Source organism: Physella acuta, unplaced genomic scaffold (assembly GCF_028476545.2).
Source record: "Physella acuta isolate Inbredline_101_S28 unplaced genomic scaffold, ASM2847654v3 ptg000284l, whole genome shotgun sequence".
NCBI classification, from domain to species: domain Eukaryota; kingdom Metazoa; phylum Mollusca; class Gastropoda; family Physidae; genus Physella; species Physella acuta.
The window spans coordinates 456,417-477,586 of NW_026731803.1; the positions used below are offsets into that span (position 1 = coordinate 456,417).

Sequence of the window (21,170 nt, forward strand, 5' to 3'; positions counted from 1 at the left end):
GTTGCATTTATTTACTGTGTGAGGGGGTTTGTGAGATGTACTTGCCTTGTTCCGTCAGTCTTAACTTGGCAGACGGATGCGTTATTGTGAGGGGGTTTGTTGCATTTATTTACTGTGTGAGGGGGTTTGTGAGATGTACTTGCCTTGTTCCGTCAGTCTTAACTTGGCAGACTGATGCGTTATTGTGAGGGGGTTTGTTGCAGTACTTGTCATGCTGTACCTGGCCGCACACATTGATGTAGTAGGTGTAGCCCTCAGCCTTCACCTCATAGCCCCCCTTCTCCAGTCTCAGTGGGTTCAGGTCAAAAAAATGACCTGCGTCAGGAATCAAACAGAAATTTATTTATTACATGAAAAGCCAACTGACTGGGCTCTAGAGACACTTTATTGTACAGCATTAAATTTTAAAACATGTTTTTGAAAATAAAAAAAATTTAAATGAAAATTATCAGAGAAGGTATGACTGAAAAATTTGACTTATGAAAAAATTGAGACAAAATGAAGAAAATTGTAGAGTCTCTGTAAATAGCTCCACATAACAAGATCATTATTGTTCTAATCTCTACATGAGATGAGTGAAATCTAATGAAAACAAGACACACCTGCACTATCGTACGGGACCCGACAAAGGTCTCCCTCTTTGTGTATCTTCTCACACGCCTGTAAAGTGTACCACTCAATCTCAAAGAAGCAATCGTCTGCTGACTTGTGCACCAGTCTGGGTGAGGTCTCAGCCTTACCTGTGTGGAAATAGTCTAGCACAATTTACAGAGTGTTAGCCTTCTTAACTCAAGGCTACTACACTGGACAACATTGGACTCTCACACCCACAAGCAACTTACCCTTGGTGGCACAGTACAGGCTGACCAGGGTGTGGCGCTCACAGCTATCCCCAGCGCTGCCCCCTGTGTAGTTCAGCTGTAGGGAGTCGCTCACTGGGTTGTACTGGAGGCTTTGTTTAAAACTACCCAGGCTGACGAAGGTTCCAGAGGCTCCTGATTAAATGAGATCAAAGTTAGATTTTAAAATTTCCCAGAGAAGAGAGTTAAATTTTAAAACTTCCCAGAGAAGAAAGCTTTAAAATCTTTCAAGTCTGACCAAAGCTCCAGAGTCTGCTATCAAACCAGAAGAAAGTTTGATTAAATAGCCAAGCTTTGTTGGAAAACAACAGTGGGATGAAGCAGCCATTAAAATTAATCTGGTCTGATATCACCTATTGCTACACTACAGTGTTTATTGAGAGCTGTTTTTTTCTCTCTGAAAAAAAAACCAAGCGGATTCACATTTCTGCACTATTAAAAAGAATTTATTTCTACTAGGTCTATAGGTGACCAAAAAGAAATATTTGGTGTTTGTGTTGATACGAGAAGTGATACACCCCAGCTGCAGAGAAATGTTTGCACTTTGTAGCTGACATTGGTTGATTTTATGAGAAATTTTATTTTTAACAAGTACTGCTAGAAACATTAAAGTATTTTTCAACAAGCATGTCATAAAATATCAAATAGAAACATAAAAGTATTTTTCAACAAGCATGTCATAAAATATCAAATAGAAACATAAAAGTATTTTTCAACAAGCATGTCATAAAATATCAAATAGAAACATAAAAGTATTTTTCAACAAGCATGTCATAAAATATCAAATAGAAACATAAAAGTATTTTTCAACAAGCATGTCATAAAATATCAAATAGAAACATAAAAGTATTTTTCAACAAGCATGTCATAAAATATCAAATAGAAACATAAAAGTATTTTTCAACAAGCATGTCATAAAATATCAAATAGAAACATAAAAGTATTTTTCAACAAGCATGTCATAAAATATCAAATAGAAACATAAAAGTATTTTTCAACAAGCATGTCATAAAATATCAAATAGAAACATAAAAGTATTTTTCAACAAGCATGTCATAAAATATCAAATAGAAACATAAAAGTATTTTTCAACAAGCATGTCATAAAATATCAAATAGAAACATAAAAGTATTTTTCAACAAGCATGTCATAAAATATCAAATAGAAACATAAAAGTATTTTTCAACAAGCATGTCATAAAATATCAAATAGAAACATAAAAGTATTTTTCAACAAGCATGTCATAAAATATCAAATAAGTGCCAGGGTTATTTAAGTGTATTGATCAACACTTTACTGCAAGATTTTAAATATGTTCAATAAACAAATGTGCAAGAGTTACCTTTCCTACAAACAGCTGATCCAGCAGGGCATCCACTAGAGTCTCCCTTGCCCACAATGTCATGGCACAGGTTCAAGAAGTACAAGTCCCCTGCCCCATCACTGGTCATCACAGGGTAGCTGTAGCCTGCACGGTCACATCAAAAGTTTATTCCATATTTACACTGTTCAACTCTATTTGTTGAGTATGTCAAAATCTTATTAAACATGCCAGTGATGAGAAGAGTGGTGCCAACTTAACTAAATATTTCTTGAGAAACTTACAGTAATTAGATCTATATGTAATTGCAGGCAAGTTACTTCTACAAAGCTATGGTCAGACAGTCTTATGACAATAAACTTAGTGCAATAGGTGGACTAACTTTCCCACAAAACATGAGCTTGTACTCACCATCTTGATGTTCAAAGTAGGACAGGTCAAACTTTTTCCCCTGGTACTCCACTGAGCAAGTCCTGTCAAACGTGTCATCCAGACAGGCCAGACTAGTGCCCCAGCTGAAGAAGTAGGAACAGTTGGAGTGGCGGATGAATTCTGGTTTGCCAAGCCCATTGTTAGCTAGGGAAACAAAATTTTCTAGTGACATCATTGAACCAGTTTTGTAGCTCCTCTGTTTTGAATTATGTAAAACTACTGGCAGTAAAATAATGAAATACAGTGCTTGTATTGTGGACAGACAAAACACAATATACAACTTAGAGCTTTTTGTTTTTTAAACTAATGGTCTAGTAATCCTGGTGCAAGTGCAGAATTTATCTTTAATATAATACTGCAAAAAATGGTTACTTTGACAGATACATGGAGGGGATACTTTAAAAGATGTGGCCATCTGGCAGATGTTCTCCTTGTTAAAGTCTGTTAAGTTGTAGTGCAAATTTAGAAAACTCTACTGCACCAACCTGCTGTTTTGTTGCAGTAGAAGTCTATGATGGTCTCTCTTCTGAAGTTGGAGCGGCACCGGTCTCCATTTTTAATTATCATAGTCAGATCTCCATCAGAATACCTAGTGATCATGTCCACATGTTAATTATGTACACCATAATACCAGACATTGACACTGTACACCATTACAATACCCCACACTGACAATGTACACCATTACAATACCCCACACTGACAATGTACACCATTACAATACAATTACATCAGCTTTGTATGTCCAAATTGTCCAACACTTGCTGCAAAGTCATCTTCACTTTTTCTCTGGCAAACTAAGGCTGTATCTTCTAATGAGCTGCCACACTCTCCAGCCAGTGGTGCACACACGTTGATGTTATATATGTAGCTGTCATCACCCTCTTGTACATTCACAGTATAAGGATTGGCTGAAAGTAAGTAAAGTAAAAATAGCAATGTTTTTGCAAAAAAAAATTTTTTTTTACAATAAACATAAGATAAAAATGAATGTGGTTAAACTTATTTCACCCACATGGGGTAAAAATAAACACTTCTTAAATTAATGAACTAGTTTGGCTTCACACACAACAAATAAACACTTCTTAAATTAATGAACTAGTTTGGCTTCACACACAACAAATAAACACTTCTTAAATTAATGAACTAGTTTGGCGTCATGGGGTACAAATAAACACTTTTTAAATTAATGAACTAGTTTGGCCTTACATGCAACAAATTAACACTTCTTAAATTAATGAACTAGTTTGGCTTCATGGGGTACAAATAAACACTTCTTAAATTAATGAACTAGTTTGGCTTCACACACAACATATAAACAATTATATTCAGAACACAACAGGGACAACACAATGCACATCTGTTACACTATATATCTATCTGTCTGTACACCCATATATCTATTCATATGTATATACAAGGCTATATAAGTATTAAGTGTTTGATAAGTAGGGTAAAGGATTAAAAAGACTATAAAAATAGCAACAAAACAGTGATATACATGTCCTTACCTTGTGAAGCTTTAAGTGGGCTCAGGTCAATGTTAATGTCATGCTGTTCTTCTGTCAGCTTGCAGTCTTTGCTTGTTATATAATCCACTGGACATGCATACTCTGTGACCCACTCTATCATTAAACTACACGTGCTGTTAAAATAGCTGGTCACCGTTGGTTTTTTGCTCTGACATTTAGAAATTTATATACAATATAACTACACACTAAACACAAGATGAAATTACTTTTTGGATCAAAGAAAAGCTAAACATAAAAAAAAATAACTGTTTAAAATGCTTCAATTAAAAAGAAGATTTACATTGGTATATACACACAAAATTATATGAGTGTAAATAACATACCCCTCCTCTCTGTGGACATCGGAATGTGATTACTGTTTCTGGTTCTATGTAGCATTCTGGGGTTAATGGCGACCTGTACACTAATGCCACGTAGTTGCTGAATGACTGCAGCCGACCAGTTGGCTTGCCGAAATCTCTTCTCCCTTGTGTGGAAACAACACAAGAGGAACTACCTTTGCTGCAGTTTTTTGTTACATCTCCTGGTTCTGTGCCTAGTTTTCCACAGATAAAATAAAAAAAAAGTAATTTTACTGGTTTTATACATTTTTTTAATAACAATAAAACAAAGATTATATTATTTTATATCCAAATAGATGATAAATTCACATTATTATGTAACTGATTTTGTTTTCAAAAGCTATCACTTCAGGTAATACAAACTTGTCATATACACTAGATATAGTTTTCTAAATACTCAAAAGAAATATTGAACTACAAAAGTAAAATAGTGAACCATGGTTTAAAAATAAAGCAATAATGAGAAAAACATGCCTGGAGTAATATCTCTGCACACATTTATAAATAACTTTTCATCCGGTTTAAACCTGTCGCCATCATCCACTAAATGGCCACCAGTAAGTTTTATCAGAGGTGAAAGGTCAATCAGGCTCCCCTTGTTAACTACTGCACAAGGGACCTCTTGGTCAGGGACTGGCATAGTTTTACAGAAAATATAGGACTCCCATTCAAAGTGTGCTGAGCAGTCGAAATCTCCCATGTATTTAGGATAACCCTGGAGAAGGCAATGAGTGGTTAAACAAGCCATAAAGTCTGCAGTTATAAAACATGAGGGGTGTAAGTACAGTCGTAGTTCAAGTAAGCATTTAACACGCAGCAAGAATTTTTGACTCGAGTAAAAACTTAAGTCTTGTAAAAAGTCAAATTACATTTCTTAACACAAAAAACAATCCTGTTTTTAGAGTTTGAGTTCATGACAAAAAAAGTTGTAATTGCACTGGGATGCAGTGTTTTTCAAGAAGCATCTATGCCCAAAGGGTGTTCATTAAAGTCTAAGAGTAACAGTTAAGTCTACTTCTCAAAACCAAACTATCATACTTTAAAGGCTCGTAATTAAATTACATAGTTCATTACTAAAAATCGGTAAAATAAAATCATAATGAGGGGGAATTTCATCAAACCATAAATTTTTTTTAGAAATAGCCTGGTGGGACACAGCCCAGAAAGGTTGGTAAACATTAGCATCACTCATTAAATGCTCTGGATAAATTAGTGAGAAATGTTCAAATCCTGACATCGCACATTGATGTTAGACAATTAATGGATAGGTACTTGACAATGGGTGGAATTTCCAGCACTTGTTTTTAGCTACAGCTATAAAGTTAAAATGTTTTACTTCCTAGTTCTTAAGATTTGATATAATATAAAATTATGATACAAGAGGTGTAAAATTTTATTTACATGGTAGTTTGGGGGAAGAATCAGACAGTAAAACCAAACTTTGAAGACAATGGTAGAAGATAATACATACCAAAGTTTTACCACATTTGAAATATAATATTATTGAGTAGAATTCTCCAGCCACTTGACAAGGCTGTCCCTTAAACAACATCAATATCTCCCCGTTTGTTCCTTCATCTGGCTCATGAAGGTCTTGGTTTGCGCTGTAGTTTCCATAGCTTACAAATGTGTTATTTGGGTACTTTGCACACACTGATGTTTCAGGAGGGCAGCCTTTTTGGGAAGCCACTGTTGCTAGCTTCCCGCACAATGTAATTTCAAAAGTGGCATTCGTGTTTTCATTAATGGTATACCAAGGAGCAAACCTGACAAAAAAAAAAAGCAAAATAAAATGAAGGTAATTTTTAAAAATGTAGTTTAACAAACAATAGGCCTATTAATAGTTTGGTTTGTCAGTTTGTGCATTTTTAAATTGTGATATTATTGTAAAAGTGAATACATGTACTACATAGCAAAAATTAATTTGAAAAAATTACAGTTTGATGCCTCCCGTTTAGAAAGAAAACACAGTTGAACATTTTAATATATGAGACATTTTGCAATGAGAAGAACAAAGCTGGAAAACTGCATCAGACTGCACTAATATAAGGGTAATCAAGGGACCACAAAAACACACAATGTTATCTGGAAGCTGGGCCGGTTGCTAACAACAATACATGGCATCAATACTGGACACATCTTCTTCTTTTTCGTCGTTCTTAATTCTAGTGTTGGAAGGGATTCCCTCCCACACAATTAAGTATACATGTCAACAGGTTATGCACCATACAGGCAGTTGACTCTAATTTCAGCCTGCTTTTATTTTTGGATTTGCTTCCATGGCCTTTGTAAAACCAAGAACAAACCACAAGGCAGCAGTTGATTCAGTTTGGAGTTATCTCTCCTGGACACATTGATTCTGACCATTTTTCATCTTAGTTCCAGTGACCTTCTTAGAATTACTTTTAAAAATGTTTACCACAAGCAAAATGGCAGGTTTTCATGTTATAAAAACAAACTATAGGTGGCATGGGTATATATGCCAGAAAAGCATTTTAAAATTTGGTTTGGAGAATGAAGGTTAAATTTAAAAGTTGATTTCATTAAAATTAATAGAACGTTTAAAATATCAATGGAGTAGGTACAAAAATGAGCGAATAAGTGAAGCATTATTAGGTTTATCAGTCTATGAAAAAAGAAATAAAATATTGTGAGCTGTCTTTTATAAGACTTGCGCTCAAATCACCACCAATTTCTTTTTATTTTTAAAAAACCATGTGACCCCTATTTGGTTGATTACTATTCAGGAACTCTCATGCATAGCCAGTTATTAAGTCAAACCGATTTGTGGCTTGTAAGAATGATATAACAGTTTTACATGGTTGTAATGGAAAGGTGTGCCTGATGGATTAAATAATAAATATGGATGTATATTATTCAGTGGTCATTGTTAAATTGAATTAATAACTTTAGATTTAGCGAGGATATCTACTATCTACTTGTTAAACCATTAATCTCATTAATCTTCTTCTTCTTTGTTCTTAATTTTTAGTGTTGGAAGGGATCGAGCCTTATCTGCCATAGGATTTGAACTTGAGACTTTTTCGAATTTATCAACCATGGGCTTTTTTGCCAACTCAACCATGCCTCCATCACAGTTAAGGATATGTGTCAACTTTTATGCGCCATTGAGGCCATTGACTCAGATTTCAGCCTGCTTTTCTTTTTGGATTTGCTTCCATAGCCTTTGTCCAACCGAGAAGAAACTACAAGGCAGCAGTTGTTTGATTTTGGAATTGTCTCTCCTAGAAGAGTGGCTGTCCCTAGCTTACGAGCCTCATCTGCCCGAGGGTTCGAACTCAAGACTTTTCGGTTTAGCAACCATGAGCTTTACCAACTCGACCACGCCGACCCCTATCTCATTAATAATTAATTAGAGTTTTTTAAATAAATATCAGTCGTTAGATTAATATAGTAGTAGATTTGGCTAGCGGCTAGCTAGGGTCTTGAAGATTTACTATTCTATACAAACTATACATTTGGACTATGCCATGGTGATGATGGTGTGGGCCTGGCCTAATAGAACAATCCAGCTAACAAAATTAAACTCAAAATTTAGTAAGATAACCTAGGCCTATTTCATTTGTAATTTAGTACATTAACAATTTATTACCCTTAGGGCCTTAACCTTTCATTTTTTTTAAATTTAATAATTTTTTTTGGCCTTAATTTTTAAAAAAAATTATTAAAAATATTTTTAAAATAACAAAAAAAAAAAATACTAGCTAAGCCCTAGCCCTAAAATTTTGATTCTTGATCTAAATTATAAATTAAAAAAAAAACCCAACCTATGCAACTCTGTAATATTATATTTTCCAATTTTGCATTCTTCAGCTAATGCTGTGCTGAGCAAAATAAAACAAACAAGTAGACCCATTTTTTCTTGAAAGATGGTGGCTGCCATCTTAATCTTAGTATTTAGAAATTTATCTATGAAGCAACACAGAAGAGTATAACACATGACAGTCACGAGGTTTAAGTCATGTGACTTTTGCTTGTTTCTTTTGTATCAAAAAAATACTTTTGGTTTAGCCTATGTAAACATGGAGGAGGTACCACTTATAACATGGACTCAAAAGATTGTCTTATATGAAACAAAAGCAGTATGTCTGAAAGCTTCGACTTATTTTAAAATATTTTATAAAATGTGGAAGTTTTTAATTTTAAGATTAGATATCTAGATTCTAGACCTAGTCTAGTTCTTTGAAAAAAATCGCCAAAAATAAAAAAAAAGTTACATCCATGATCCATCGTTGCTGTTGGTCGTTGTGTTAGACTCCTCCTGTAACTGTAGAGTAGAGTTAGACAATTAAACTCTTAGACTAACAGTGTTAGTTGACTGTTAGTCGACGATGTTGTGAATGTGGTAGTAAAAAAAGTCAATTCGCAGGAAGACTAACTCACTAAGCCTGACCAAGGGTGTCGCCTAAGATTTTTAACTTCTTTATTTTTTTTTTTTAGTATTTACCTTTAATTTGATAGGCCACCAATTATAATTATCAAAATTAATCGGTAGCCCAGTGGGGACTGTTTTAAGCCTTAAAACTTTTAAGGAGTGTTGTTTGTTGTGACAGGATTGACCATAGCAGAAATGTATCCTATCGGCTGCTAGATTTCTTCTCATTCAAATACACTGTGGGCAAAATGAGTGGGCTTAGTTGGCTGTTGTCTTGATCAAGTTATTTATTTTAAGGTTTTTTTTTTACATTGCATGATTTTAAAAACAAAATTAATGAAATTAGTTTAGTAGGACGTAACAAATAATTTTCTATAGATTATAAAAGTTTGAGTGTTTTTACAATATTGTTAAATACAGTAATTAACGTTTTGCTTACTTATGTTTTGCTGGATATCAGCAATTAGACCAAAACAATGCACAAATGGCAAGTTTGCATCAAACACTAACTGTCCATTGTTAAAACTAGATTGGTATCATTGAATAATACTCATAAATAATGGTTTTAAGTAGAATCTATATGTTTCTGAAATGACCATGAAACATTTTTAAGGGAACAAGATACCCATGTTTTCGATAAAGTTTTAATTTTGCTCCCCAAAATTTTTATTTCTTAATTCGATACTAATACCTTTTATCTATCTAACCCGAACATTTCGGACTTCTACAGCTTACAGTTATCCGTTTATTGCGATGTGAAACATGGTACCCCCCGTCAAGTTTTCACACTACTACGCGGACAGCGGCTATCTTCGAGCGGGTATTACATCATTTATTGCCCGCGAGGCACCATAAACTTTACAGCAATCTAAGGGTCAAGCACTCGTGTACCCGCTGGTGTAGTGACCTTTTCTTTTGTTCTAAAAATAATTGGGATAGAAGTTGTTTTCTACAAAGTAAAATTTTCTAGTAAACTCCATATAAGGGCATGCGCGTAAAATTTATGAATGGGAAGAGGTTCATTGATACGCTTGACCAATCATATTATAGTACAGTAAATCAAAATAATTCACGATAGGCTGCAACTAACCACGTGTGCTAGGCAGCCATCTTGTTTCTAGATAAACAAAACAATCGCCTGTCTCGTTTGTTTACCTCATTTGCGTATACTCTTCTTGTTGTTTTAAAGTTATACAACAACATTAAGTTTAATAATTGAAACTTTGCCTAGAAATGTACTGTTGATTATCACTGGAACAATATTAAACACTGCTGCGTACGCTTTAAAATTATACTAAGCTGAAACAATGCGTCATGGACATGACTATCAGTTTGAAGAATGTACTGTCCATCCCCTTTACCCCCTTCATTCCCTTCTCGCCATTCAACCAACGGCCGGTTTATAATCATGTTACGGCCTGCTGTGATAGGCTTGAACGCGTTCATCAGGCTTTACACCGGACTGTATACGACACATGTGTTAATGTGTATGCCCATCTCTCCGTATAGGGTGTGCTAGCAACGAATGTAAATACTAGATAGTAGTAGATAGGATAGCTGGGAAGCATTCACTTAGGCCCTGTACTTGACCCTATCTACACAGATGTGTTATTCAGGGTTGAATGAACATTGGTAATCTATGGCTCATCGGTTCCTCACGCACTATCCAGCGGTGGGATGGGGTGGAGGGGCGTGTCTAGCCTCAAGCGTTGTACCCAGTGTTGTGTTGTAGGCTATTATCATAAGGCAATAAACTTGGGTAAGCTACAATTTGAGTAGAGAAAGACATTGTTTTGAAGTGAGAAGACCGGCTAACAAACAAAACTTTATCTGGTTTGATGATAGCTGTTCTGAGAATACCGCTCGATTGATAGGATGTGTAATACTTAATAGTCATACATTCATTACCTGTTGTATACATATTTTCTGCTTACATAGAAAAAATCTATCTAAAGCTTACAACATAAATCAAAGCGTATTTTATTAGACAAATGGTTCTTCCACATATAACAAGACGTTTTTTTTCTGTTTTCTATAAGAGAAAACGCACCGCGCCTTTTCCCGCTCTTCTTTTCACGTTTTCTCAACTTTGCATTTTTACTCAAAATTCGACATTCAAATCGCTAAGGCTTTGGAACCCTTTGTCATACAAGAATAAAACATTCCACGTGCGTTCAGCATTATACCATCTACAAAACTACGTTTGTACATTAAGTTTACTACAATACTTAAGGAGATATTGATATTTTTGTAACACCACCCCCTAATTTTTGTACATAAATTTACGTAAAAATTTGTATAAAAAATTGAGTACAAGCTATCGCAATGAGTAAACGTAGAAATGTATAGTTTGGTTTGAGAAATCTAAATCTTTCATCCGCTTTTTAAAATCTCTTATGGGAACAAAGCCTTAGCGATTTGAAAAGGTGTTAGTTTTCACACCTTTTCGCTGTTTCCATGGCAACCAGTACTGCTATGGACGGCTATATATTATTTTTGTCTATAGTTTAACAACTATAATTATATGAACTTATTAAACAACCAGAAATGTGTTAAATAAAAAAAAAAATTTATCCGTGGTGCCTATCCTTAAAAAACCAAATCAAGGTATTGTTGTTTTTGGTGGCCTTCATTACCACGACGACGGTATAAAAAAGTAGGTAATGCAACAGGGTACACAAAGTCAGTTTGGGCCTTAACGTGACTTTGTCTAAGAACAATTAATTTTACACTTCCAGATATGAATACAAAAAATTCAAATTTTATTCAATTTACTTTTTAAATAGTGTATGGCCTAATAAGTAAAGTTCCCTTTTCTGACCCAACAATCCATAGGCCAGGGCATAGTGCAGAAAAAATAATGTTCATCTGTCTCTTGACTATGGCAGAGTTATGTGTCCAGCTCTATGCCTGTCTTTTTACCTTCCTTAAATCCAGGTTCCCATCAGAGTTGGCTGGACTCATGTCTGTCCTACAGGCTTGAGTCCTAGATCTAAACATAAGAGCTCTACCACCCAGCCATGCGGTCCCATGTAGAGTGTAATAGATTAGTCATTATACAGATCATGATTAAATTAATAAAGTGTCAAGGGCCAAGGGTCTTAACAAATGTGGAGTTTCATGACGAAAGCTGTGCCATTTTTATTTTATAATACCCTCCAAAGTTGAAACTGATTTTGAAACAAATTTGTTTATAAGTTTACCTATTTATAGAAATGAAGTATCTGGAAATATTTTAAGTTGTTTACTTCTCCCTTTAACAGCGCTACTACATTGTTGGATCAAATAAATCTGAAACAAGATATCGAGTGCTGAAGATTGACAGGACTGAGCCTCGAGACTTGGTTATTCATGATGACAAGGTTTGTTCATGTTAGACTCTCACAAAGATGGCTTTAATCCTCACAAAATAAATAAGTTTAAAATAAATGTTATGATATTTTTCATTCAAGTAAAGTCATACATTATTAATTTCATTTTTATGCTTACACATGGTTTCTTTAAAATAATGCTTATTATTTCATTGCATTGATTATATCCTAACCCCCTGGTGTGTTTTTACAAAGAGCTGTCCAATATTTTTAAGGTTGAATACAATCGCAGTGAAATCCGCAGTGTTCTATCCATGATTGATGGAGGCAACAAACCCAAGAAACAGGGATCTAATTCTGCTGGACTATCTAAAAACATCTCAGCTTTTGGCATTGCGGGTATTGTTTTAATTGAAGATTCTGAGTTTAAGATATCCAAGCTTAACTTAATTTACAAAACAATACGTTATGTTATTTCTTTCTGTGTGCAGGTTTTGTGAGATTCCTGGAAGGCTACTACATGATCCTTGTGACCAAACGTAAGAGAGTGGCTCTTATTGGCTCCCATTCTGTATATAAAGTTGAAGATACTTCCATGCTGTACATTCCCAATGATACTGTTAGATATGCTCATCCTGATGAGAGTAGGTGAGTTGATATAGTTATGGTCAACATGTCAATCTTGATGTATTTGTTTACTTATAAGTAAATCTCTATGTGGCCATGGTCAGCCAGTAAATCTCCAGTAGATTTTACTTTGTGTTAATGAACTTTTTTGTGCCACCATCTCAGTGTAAGGCCTTTGCTCCTTAAATCAAGTACAAGGTGATTGGCTTATTAGTACAATGCATGTTGTTAGGTCTACCTTCTTAGAATAAAGTGTTTGACTGATTAGCACTGTGCACAAGTATTTAAATAATAAACCAATGTTGCTTTTTATAGATGTTTTATCCTTTATATTTTATATTTGAAATCTAATACAGGTACGTGAAAATGTTTCAAACAGTGGATTTGTCAAGCAATTTTTATTTCAGGTAATATTTGAGTAACAATACGAATAATATATATTTTTATTGTTACTTTTTGCAAACCTTTTTCACATTCTTCTATAACTGCAGATGCACAATTTTTTATGAAAAATTTAAACTTTAGTTACTTCTGTGATGGAGAAGTAAAATTTGATAAATAAATAGTTGATAGTTTAGTTAAGACCTGATACATATAATACTTGCACCTACAGCTACAGCTATGACCTGACACACACGCTACAGTTCAACATGACACCAGTACTCAGCCCAGACACAGCCGTCCCCCTGAGTCGCAGTGAAAGCAAGCCTGGCCACCATTTTCCCAAACGCTCATCTATCTGGGAGAACGATGAACCGTCCACCACAACAGCTGATCTAAAGGAAGATATTTGTATTGATGAGGTGAATAATTTGACCCTGGACCACAGTGCCTTAGATGTGCAGGAGAGGGAGACTAAAACAGGTTTGTCATCAACACTTGTTTCATAAGGAAAATGTGTAAGGAAGAACTCATTAGGCTGTTGGCTTCTTCTACATGCCTTTTATAATGATTAATCAAAATTTCCTCTCCAGAACAAGTGATGTATGGGATCAAGAATGCTCCTTGTAGGAAATATGTGTGGAACAATTATTTGCTTCGGGGATTTGAAAACAGTGTTCATTCAGACTGGGTCCTGTATATAATACATGGGTTCATAGGACAAAGCAGTATCCTTGCTTATCCTGGTTTAACTAATCAACTCAACAATGTTCTGATATTTTGTGTCTTACCATTTAGTTGTTTTAAGTGATTTAGCTGTGTTACATACGCTGGTTTCAGTAGATTCTTTAAAATGCTGCAAGATGTATGTGTGTTTGGGAAATCTATTTACCTTACTTTGATTGGTCGGCGGTCTAATCAGTATGCGGGAACAAGATTTTTGAAGCGAGGAGCAAATGATGAAGTAAGTGTAGTCAGGGGCAGCTATTAATGAAAAAGTATTTAGTTTCCAGTATTATCTGTGAATTTTAAAGGAAATTTTGTGCAAAAACCAGTGCTTTACTCCACGACAGGGATATGTTGCCAATGAGATAGAAACGGAACAAATTCTGCAAGATACTTCAGTCACATTTCTTGGGCATGGGAAAGTCTCCTCATTTGTCCAACATCGAGGTTCTGTCCCTTTGTTCTGGTCACAAGACATCTCCAAGATGGTCAAACCTCCCATCACATGTAAGTACTTTGTTTTATCTCATGTAAATTGTTTTTTTTTTCTTATGTAAATAGTTATTTTATCACATGTAAATAGTTATTTTATTACATGTAAATTGTTTTTTTTTCTTATGTAAATAGCTATTTATCACATGTAAATAGTTATTTTATTACTTGTAAATAATTTATCTCATGTAAATTTTAAAAACATTGTACAAAAATATTGTTGTTTACTGAATTCATCTGAGTGTATAATTTTTGTATCATATCCACTAGCTTATAGCTGTTGTATGTTGTGTTCAGAGTTAGCACTGTTTAGCATTTTTATTGAAATTTTTTATACAAAAAAGTTAAATAAAAACTTGTTTCATAAAAGACGTATCATGATTCAACATTTTACTTCCCCAGTGGACCAGAGGGACCCATATTCTGGCGCCGCCGGGATGCATTTTAACCAGTTGCTGTGCAGATATGGTGCTCCAATTATTGTTCTTAATCTTGTCAAGGTACGCTCAAACCATCTTTGTGTTTTTACTGCTGAGCTTATGTTTTAACTAATTAATCTTGCAACTAACTAGCATTAGTTATAACTAATCTTACACAAATCAGCTAGTCAGGTTTACCACTGTATTTTTGTATTTTAACCGTAAATTCTTCACATCAAACACAAATAATCCTACTAATTTAGTGGATTGTTTATCCATTCAGTCAGTCCTACTGATTTAGTGGATTATTTATCCACCCAGCCAATGCTATTGATTTAGTGGATTGTTTATTCACCCAGCCAATCCAACTGATTTAGTGGATTATTTATCCACCCAGCTAATCCAACTGATTTAGTGAATTATTTATCCACCAGACACGTGAGAACAAGCGCCATGAGAGCATCCTGAGTGAAGATTTTATTAAAGCCATTGACTATCTGAACCAGTTCTTGCCTACAGAGTATGGCATTCAGTACATCGGCTTTGATATGGCTAGAGTCAACAAAAGGTTGGTAAGATTAAACCAAATTAAGTGAGTTAAATATTTCTTTAGCAAATATAGTTCAACACTGTGATTTTATTATTTAATGTTGCTTTGAATAAAATGCGCCCCCCCCCCCCCCCCCCCCCCACACCCCTCACTCCCCCAGGAAAGATGCCGATGTTATGCTCAGGCTAAATCGTATTGCCCGCTACTGCATGAAACAGACAGGATTTTTTCTAAGCGTTCAGCCTTCACAAGCTCAATATTTGCTCAAGGATCCAGAGTAAGTAGATCTCATCCAGTTATAGATCTATGTCTTGTTCATGTGTTTTTAAAGTCATCCACTGATGTTTTTTTGTGTAAACAAAACACTTTGATTTTAGCGTGATTATACAGTAAAGCTGTCGTTGTGTAGGATATTGCCTCCATTTATTTTAGCATGATTATACAATTAAAGTGTTGTGTTATACAGGCTCTATAAATTCCGCAGGTTGAGGAGTCTGAAAGGTGTGTGGGGACCTCGAGGAAGTTTGCAGACAGGTGCAGTAAGGACAAACTGTGTGGACTGTCTGGACAGGACCAACACTGCCCAGTTTGCTTTGGGGAGAAGTGCTCTGGCTTATCAGGTGAGTTAGTTTTTAGGAGTGCTCTGGCTTATCAGGTGAGTTGTTTTTTGAGGAGTGCTCTGGCTTATCAGGTGAGTTGTTTTTTGAGGAGTGCTCTGGCTTATCAGGTGAGTTGTTTTTTGAGGAGTGCTCTGGCTTATCAGGTGAGTTGTTTTTTGAGGAGTGCTCTGGCTTATCAGGTGAGTTGTTTTTTGAGGAGTGCTCTGGCTTATCAGGTGAGTTGTTTTTTGAGGAGTGCTCTGGCTTATCAGGTGAGTTGTTTTTTGAGGAGTGCTCTGGCTTATCAGGTGAGTTGTCCAGTCTTATCAATAGAGGTTTGCTTTGGTTTATAGGGGTGGGCCAGCTATTTAAAAAAATAATTAAGTGCTCTGGTTGCCAGATAGGCCAGTTATTTTTTTTAAAACACTAGAAATGGTATTTTAATTTGTAAAAATTTTTTCAGCTTTACGCCATGGGAGTCCTAGAAAGCCCTCACTTGGACTTCGATACAGACTGTGTTAAGTAAGTTTGTTCTGATAGCCTGCTAGAAAATAAACATAGATCAAATGTACAAGAACAAGGAACCACAGATACATTTTGAAATCATGTTGCATTTGCATGAAATAATAATTAAGTTCTTTACTTATGTGAGACATGGATTAAAGAACCTTTGAATGTTTCAGGATGCTGGAAGAGCTGTATGAAGATCATGGAGACACCCTGGCTCTCCAGTACGGGGGTAGCCAGCTGGTCCACCGCATCAAGGGCTACCGTAAGCTGGCCAGGTGGACCTCCCACAGTCGGGACATCATGCAGACCCTCTCACGCTACTACAGCAACAACTTCTCTGGTAAATATCTCTCACGCTATTACAGCAATACTTCTGTGGTAAATTCTCTTGTTCACTGTATTGAAATAGCCTGAGGTCAGCCCAAGGCAACAGATATTTTTTATCTCGCTACTGATCAGATTTACAATGGGGCATTTATTGATTGTTTTCAATGTGTTTTAGATGTAGAAAAGCAGCAAGCTTTCAACCTATTCCTGGGAGTGTTCATCCCTGTAGAAGGGAAGCCAAACCTTTGGGACTTGCCTAGTGATTATTACCTTCATAACAAAGCTTCAATGGGAATTCCATTCCAACGCAACCAGTAAGTTATCTCCCCTTAATTTTAGCATAATATGTTGTTAAAAGAATATTTTTGAACCAGTTACTGTTTTCTCCCTTTACAACACCAAAATGTTAAATATTATAATTGATGTGATGGCACATCAGGATGGATTTTGTTTATTTCTGGTATTGAATGTTGGAATTTTTTAAATAAAAAAAAATTTCTACAAAAATCTTTTGTTTTAGTTACTGTCAGTGGTGGGAGTCTGGAGTGTGGACAAGCTTACCCCTCCCCCGGGACGAAGGCAAGTTACCTCTAACTTTAACCATAATTGTATAGTTACCTTCTAACATTAACTGTAACTGTATAGTTACTATCTAACATTAACCATAACTGTATAGTTACCATCTAGGTTTAACCATAACTGTATAGTTACCATCTAGGTTTATTTATAACTGTATAGTCACCATCTAACTTTAACCATAACTGTACAGTTACCATTTAGGTTTAACTATAATTGTAAAGTTACCATCTAGGTTTAACCATAACTGTATATTTACTATCTAACTTTAACCATAACTGTATAGTTACCATTTAACTTTAACCATAACTGTACAGTTACCATTTAGGTTTAACCATAATTGTATAGTTACCATCTAACTTTAACCATAACTGTATAGTCCTGTATAGTTACCACCTCACTTTAAAGACCCTAATCTTGTTTAAACCAACTGATTCTCGAGCTACTATTTATATCAACTCTTACCAACATTTTGTTGCTGTTTCTATTGTTTGTTTCTCTATAAACATAACTGTGATTGTTTTTGACCCCTTCTATGTCCAGTGTCCAAACCAAAAAGTGCTCAGGCCACCATAATGGCCGTCCCCCAGACAGACGAACACGTGAACCTGTTTCATGAACATTACAGACCTACAGAGCTGACGTCTTTTGATGAGATGTACCAGCTTTATCTGTCACATGCGTGTTGGTAGGTCATTTTTTTTTACATTTGTCACATGCGTGTTGGTAGGTCATTTTTTGACATTAGTCACATGCGTGTTGGTAGGTCATTTTTTGACATTAGTCACATGCGTGTTGGTAGGTCATTTTTTTACTTTTGTCACATGCGTGTTGGTAGGTCATTATAGTCACATGCGTGTTGGTAGGTCACTTTTGACATCTGTCACATGTGTGTTGGTAGGTCATTTTTTGACATTAGTCACATGCGTGTTGGTAGGTCATTTTTTTTTTACTTTTGTCACATGCGTGTTGGTAGGTCATTTTTTTTACTCTTGTCACATGCGTGTTGGTAGGTCATTTTTTTTTACTTTTGTCACATGTGTGTTTATAAGTCATTTTTTGACATTAGTTACATGCGTGTTGGTAGTTCATGTTTTGACCTTAGTCACATGCGTGTTGGTAGATCATTTTTTGACATTAGTCACATGCGTGTTGGTAAGTAATTTTTTTTACTTTTATCACATGCGTGTTGGTGTGTCATGTTTTTACATTTGTAACATGCGTGTTGGTAATTCATGTTTTTATTTTGTTTTTTTATGACATTTAAAATATAGCCAGATAAATATGTTAAGCAAAGTATTTTCTGTATATAGCGACAGTTTTCATGCTTAGATAGATCCATTAGTCCATGATACTTGCTGATACATTTTTATTATGTTCTTGCCCAGGAAACATTTACCCAAAAATTCTTTAGACTTTAGTCCATTTTCTGTTAGACACTCCACCGACAACACAGAGAGGTAAGTGTGTAATTCAAACATCTAAATAATAAAATTAATTACACTTATAGCTGACAACAAGACAGACTAGCTAAATTTGGTTGAACTTAGTCACACATTTTGATTGAAGATTAACAAACTGTTTAGAGAATCCAACCCTCACACATTTTGATTGAAGATTAACAAACTGTTTAGAGAATCCAACCCTAACACATTGAAGATTAACTAACTGTTTAGAGAATCCAACCCTAACACATTTTGATTGAAGATTAACAAACTGTTTAGAGAATCCAACCCTAACACATTTTGATTGAAGATTAACAAACTGTTTAGAGAATCCAACCCTAACACATTTTGATTGAAGATTAACAAACTGTTTAGAGAATCCAACCCTAACACATTTTGATTGAAGATTAACAAACTGTTTAGAGAATCCAACCCTAACACATTTTGATTGAAGATTAACAAACTGTTTAGAGAATCCAACCCTAACACATTTTGATTGAAGATTAACAAACTGTTTAGAGAATCCAACCCTAACACATTTTGATTGAAGATTAACAAACTGTTTAGAGAATCCAACCCTAACACATTTTGATTGAAGATTAACAAACTGTTTAGAGAATCCAACCCTAACATCTCTGGGAAAGATTCAACATCCTCCACAACATCCTTTGGATCTGAGGGGAGTTCGGATACAACGGATGACTCGGATGTTGAAGGAGGGATCCAGCTGTCTGAGTCCTCTAGTGATCATGGATCTGAAGATGAGAACAATTTCATTTCATTCCAGGTGAAGCAGAGCTTGTTTGCTTGTAGATACTTGACAGTTGTAGTTTACATTTTGGTTACATTTTCTTTTGTTTAGCTTTTCTCTTCAAACATTGACTTGATCATAAGTTTTAATTAAAGGTATGCTGACTTTTGAAATACCTATAGCATTTAATTGGTTGTGTTTTAATATCTTTTAGGATCTTTTCCCATCCATGAAAACAGTTTATGACACAGAAATTACAGAACCAAACTCTAGGGATCAGAAAATTTATGAAAGGTATTCTGTTCCTTTGTTAGTTCTTACCACTTTTTTGATACTATTTGTTCATTCCTACAAAATCCCACTTCTGAAACTAAATCAGCCTCATGCAAGTTCATTGAAAGAAATAACACTCACTATATACACTAATAATCTGAGTAAGTTTTCAAAGAGAACTGTAAGAAAATATCAACTAATGTTTCCTACAGAACCCTTTCTGTTTTAAAGTTTGAAACATAAGGTAACCTATTCAATCTGGATATCAATTACACAGGTATGTGGATATAGGTAAAGGTACCAAGAGTCATCATGAAAGTGTCCCCACTCCACTAGTAGACATTGAACAGCTGATGACGCTAACTGATGAAAATTCTAAGCGCAGGGGAAGCAATGACTCCACTCCAGGAAAACACAAGCAAGTTCTACCAGGGATTGATATGTGAGTTGTTTTTCTGTGTAATGAAACATTGGCTGCTTCACACAGTCACAAAATAAAATGTCTGTTATTGACAAAATAAAAAATAGAACAGTGATGTGAAGCAGCTGTTAACTATTGAGTTTGTTCCCGAAAAATGTCTTGGCACACAGTTTCTATGGGGACCTGATTTAAAGTAGAGGTCACACACACTTTTTATATGCCAAAGCTACCAGTAATTTATGTCTCAAGGCATGTCAGCTCTCAATAGATTGTTATACTTTTAATGTCAGAGCTAAGATGAATGTTATACTTTTGGTGTCAGCTCTCAATAGATTGTTATACTTTTGGTGTCAGAGCTAAGAAGAATGTTATATTTAATTAAAACAAGTGATTTGAGGAGACAGGTACAAAATTGATGACATATTTTAATTTTTTGGGTAAGAGAACAACCCACATACACGTTTCTGATTGGCCAATCTTGTCCCTCAGATTCCCAATCTCCGCCTTCAAGCTGGACAGTACGTTTTACGTGGAACCTCCCCCTGTCAGCAAACAGGCCAGGGATTTGTACGCAGCTTATGTACAACGTGGCAAGTTGGGGGCAGGGTCAGTCTCTGACACAGACAGACACGCCTACATTAAATACGTCAACAGGAAATATCTGTGATAACTTTTGTTTGACAACTGTGATTAGGTTTTATTAATATATTTTTACTGGTCAGTTGGGGGTGGGGGGGGGGGAGTGTATCTTATGTGGGGTCACAAATAAGTATGAATATCCATTATTTATGATATTATTTATTTATTTTGTTGCTGTACAAACTAGTCATGTGATCAAATTCATGTTTTTATGTTGCTATACTTTGTTGTTGGACCACTT

At 35.3% G+C, this 21,170-nt stretch overlaps 2 protein-coding genes across 2 annotated transcripts in view; one reads left to right on the forward strand and one right to left on the reverse strand.

Annotated features, from left to right (window-relative positions):
• The window catches only part of LOC131939581 (cation-independent mannose-6-phosphate receptor), a 34,482-nt gene extending 26,071 nt beyond the window's left edge, over nucleotides 1-8,411 (reverse strand). Inside the window, exons 1-12 of the mRNA XM_059297986.1 lie at nucleotides 8,275-8,411; nucleotides 5,958-6,252; nucleotides 4,961-5,201; nucleotides 4,469-4,680; nucleotides 4,125-4,293; nucleotides 3,344-3,524; nucleotides 3,099-3,202; nucleotides 2,593-2,757; nucleotides 2,203-2,328; nucleotides 843-995; nucleotides 603-755; nucleotides 144-315 (exon numbers count right to left, since the gene is read on the reverse strand). Coding sequence (XP_059153969.1) covers nucleotides 144-315; nucleotides 603-755; nucleotides 843-995; nucleotides 2,203-2,328; nucleotides 2,593-2,757; nucleotides 3,099-3,202; nucleotides 3,344-3,524; nucleotides 4,125-4,293; nucleotides 4,469-4,680; nucleotides 4,961-5,201; nucleotides 5,958-6,252; nucleotides 8,275-8,390 — 2,087 coding nt within the window. The 5' untranslated portion in view covers nucleotides 8,391-8,411. The remainder of the gene's footprint in view (nucleotides 1-143; nucleotides 316-602; nucleotides 756-842; nucleotides 996-2,202; nucleotides 2,329-2,592; nucleotides 2,758-3,098; nucleotides 3,203-3,343; nucleotides 3,525-4,124; nucleotides 4,294-4,468; nucleotides 4,681-4,960; nucleotides 5,202-5,957; nucleotides 6,253-8,274) is intronic.
• Nucleotides 8,412-8,522: 111 nt separating this feature from the next.
• LOC131939598 (polyphosphoinositide phosphatase) lies at nucleotides 8,523-21,010 on the forward strand. The gene is made up of 23 exons (XM_059298003.1): nucleotides 8,523-8,589; nucleotides 12,146-12,244; nucleotides 12,469-12,592; nucleotides 12,685-12,841; nucleotides 13,177-13,227; nucleotides 13,434-13,684; nucleotides 13,795-13,929; nucleotides 14,065-14,165; nucleotides 14,275-14,434; nucleotides 14,822-14,919; nucleotides 15,273-15,406; nucleotides 15,549-15,665; nucleotides 15,873-16,008; nucleotides 16,451-16,509; nucleotides 16,671-16,837; nucleotides 17,000-17,138; nucleotides 17,345-17,403; nucleotides 17,944-18,088; nucleotides 18,789-18,860; nucleotides 19,461-19,632; nucleotides 19,811-19,890; nucleotides 20,147-20,311; nucleotides 20,780-21,010. The coding sequence occupies exons 1-23, from the start codon at nucleotides 8,530-8,532 to the stop codon at nucleotides 20,955-20,957; spliced, it is 2,859 nt and encodes a 952-aa protein (XP_059153986.1). The 5' UTR covers nucleotides 8,523-8,529; the 3' UTR covers nucleotides 20,958-21,010.
• Nucleotides 21,011-21,170: the final 160 nt, after the last annotated feature.

Bases quoted from the DNA above. Each gene is read 5' to 3' on its own strand.
- LOC131939598 (XM_059298003.1), top strand. From the start codon at position 8,530: ATGGAGGAGGTACCACTTATAACATGGACTCAAAAGATTGTCTTATAT. The intron at 16,009-16,450 runs GTGAGTTAGTTT...AAATTTTTTCAG, and splicing joins GAAGTGCTCTGGCTTATCAG to CTTTACGCCATGGGAGTCCT. The intron at 18,089-18,788 runs GTAGGTCATTTT...GTTCTTGCCCAG, and splicing joins TATCTGTCACATGCGTGTTG to GAAACATTTACCCAAAAATT.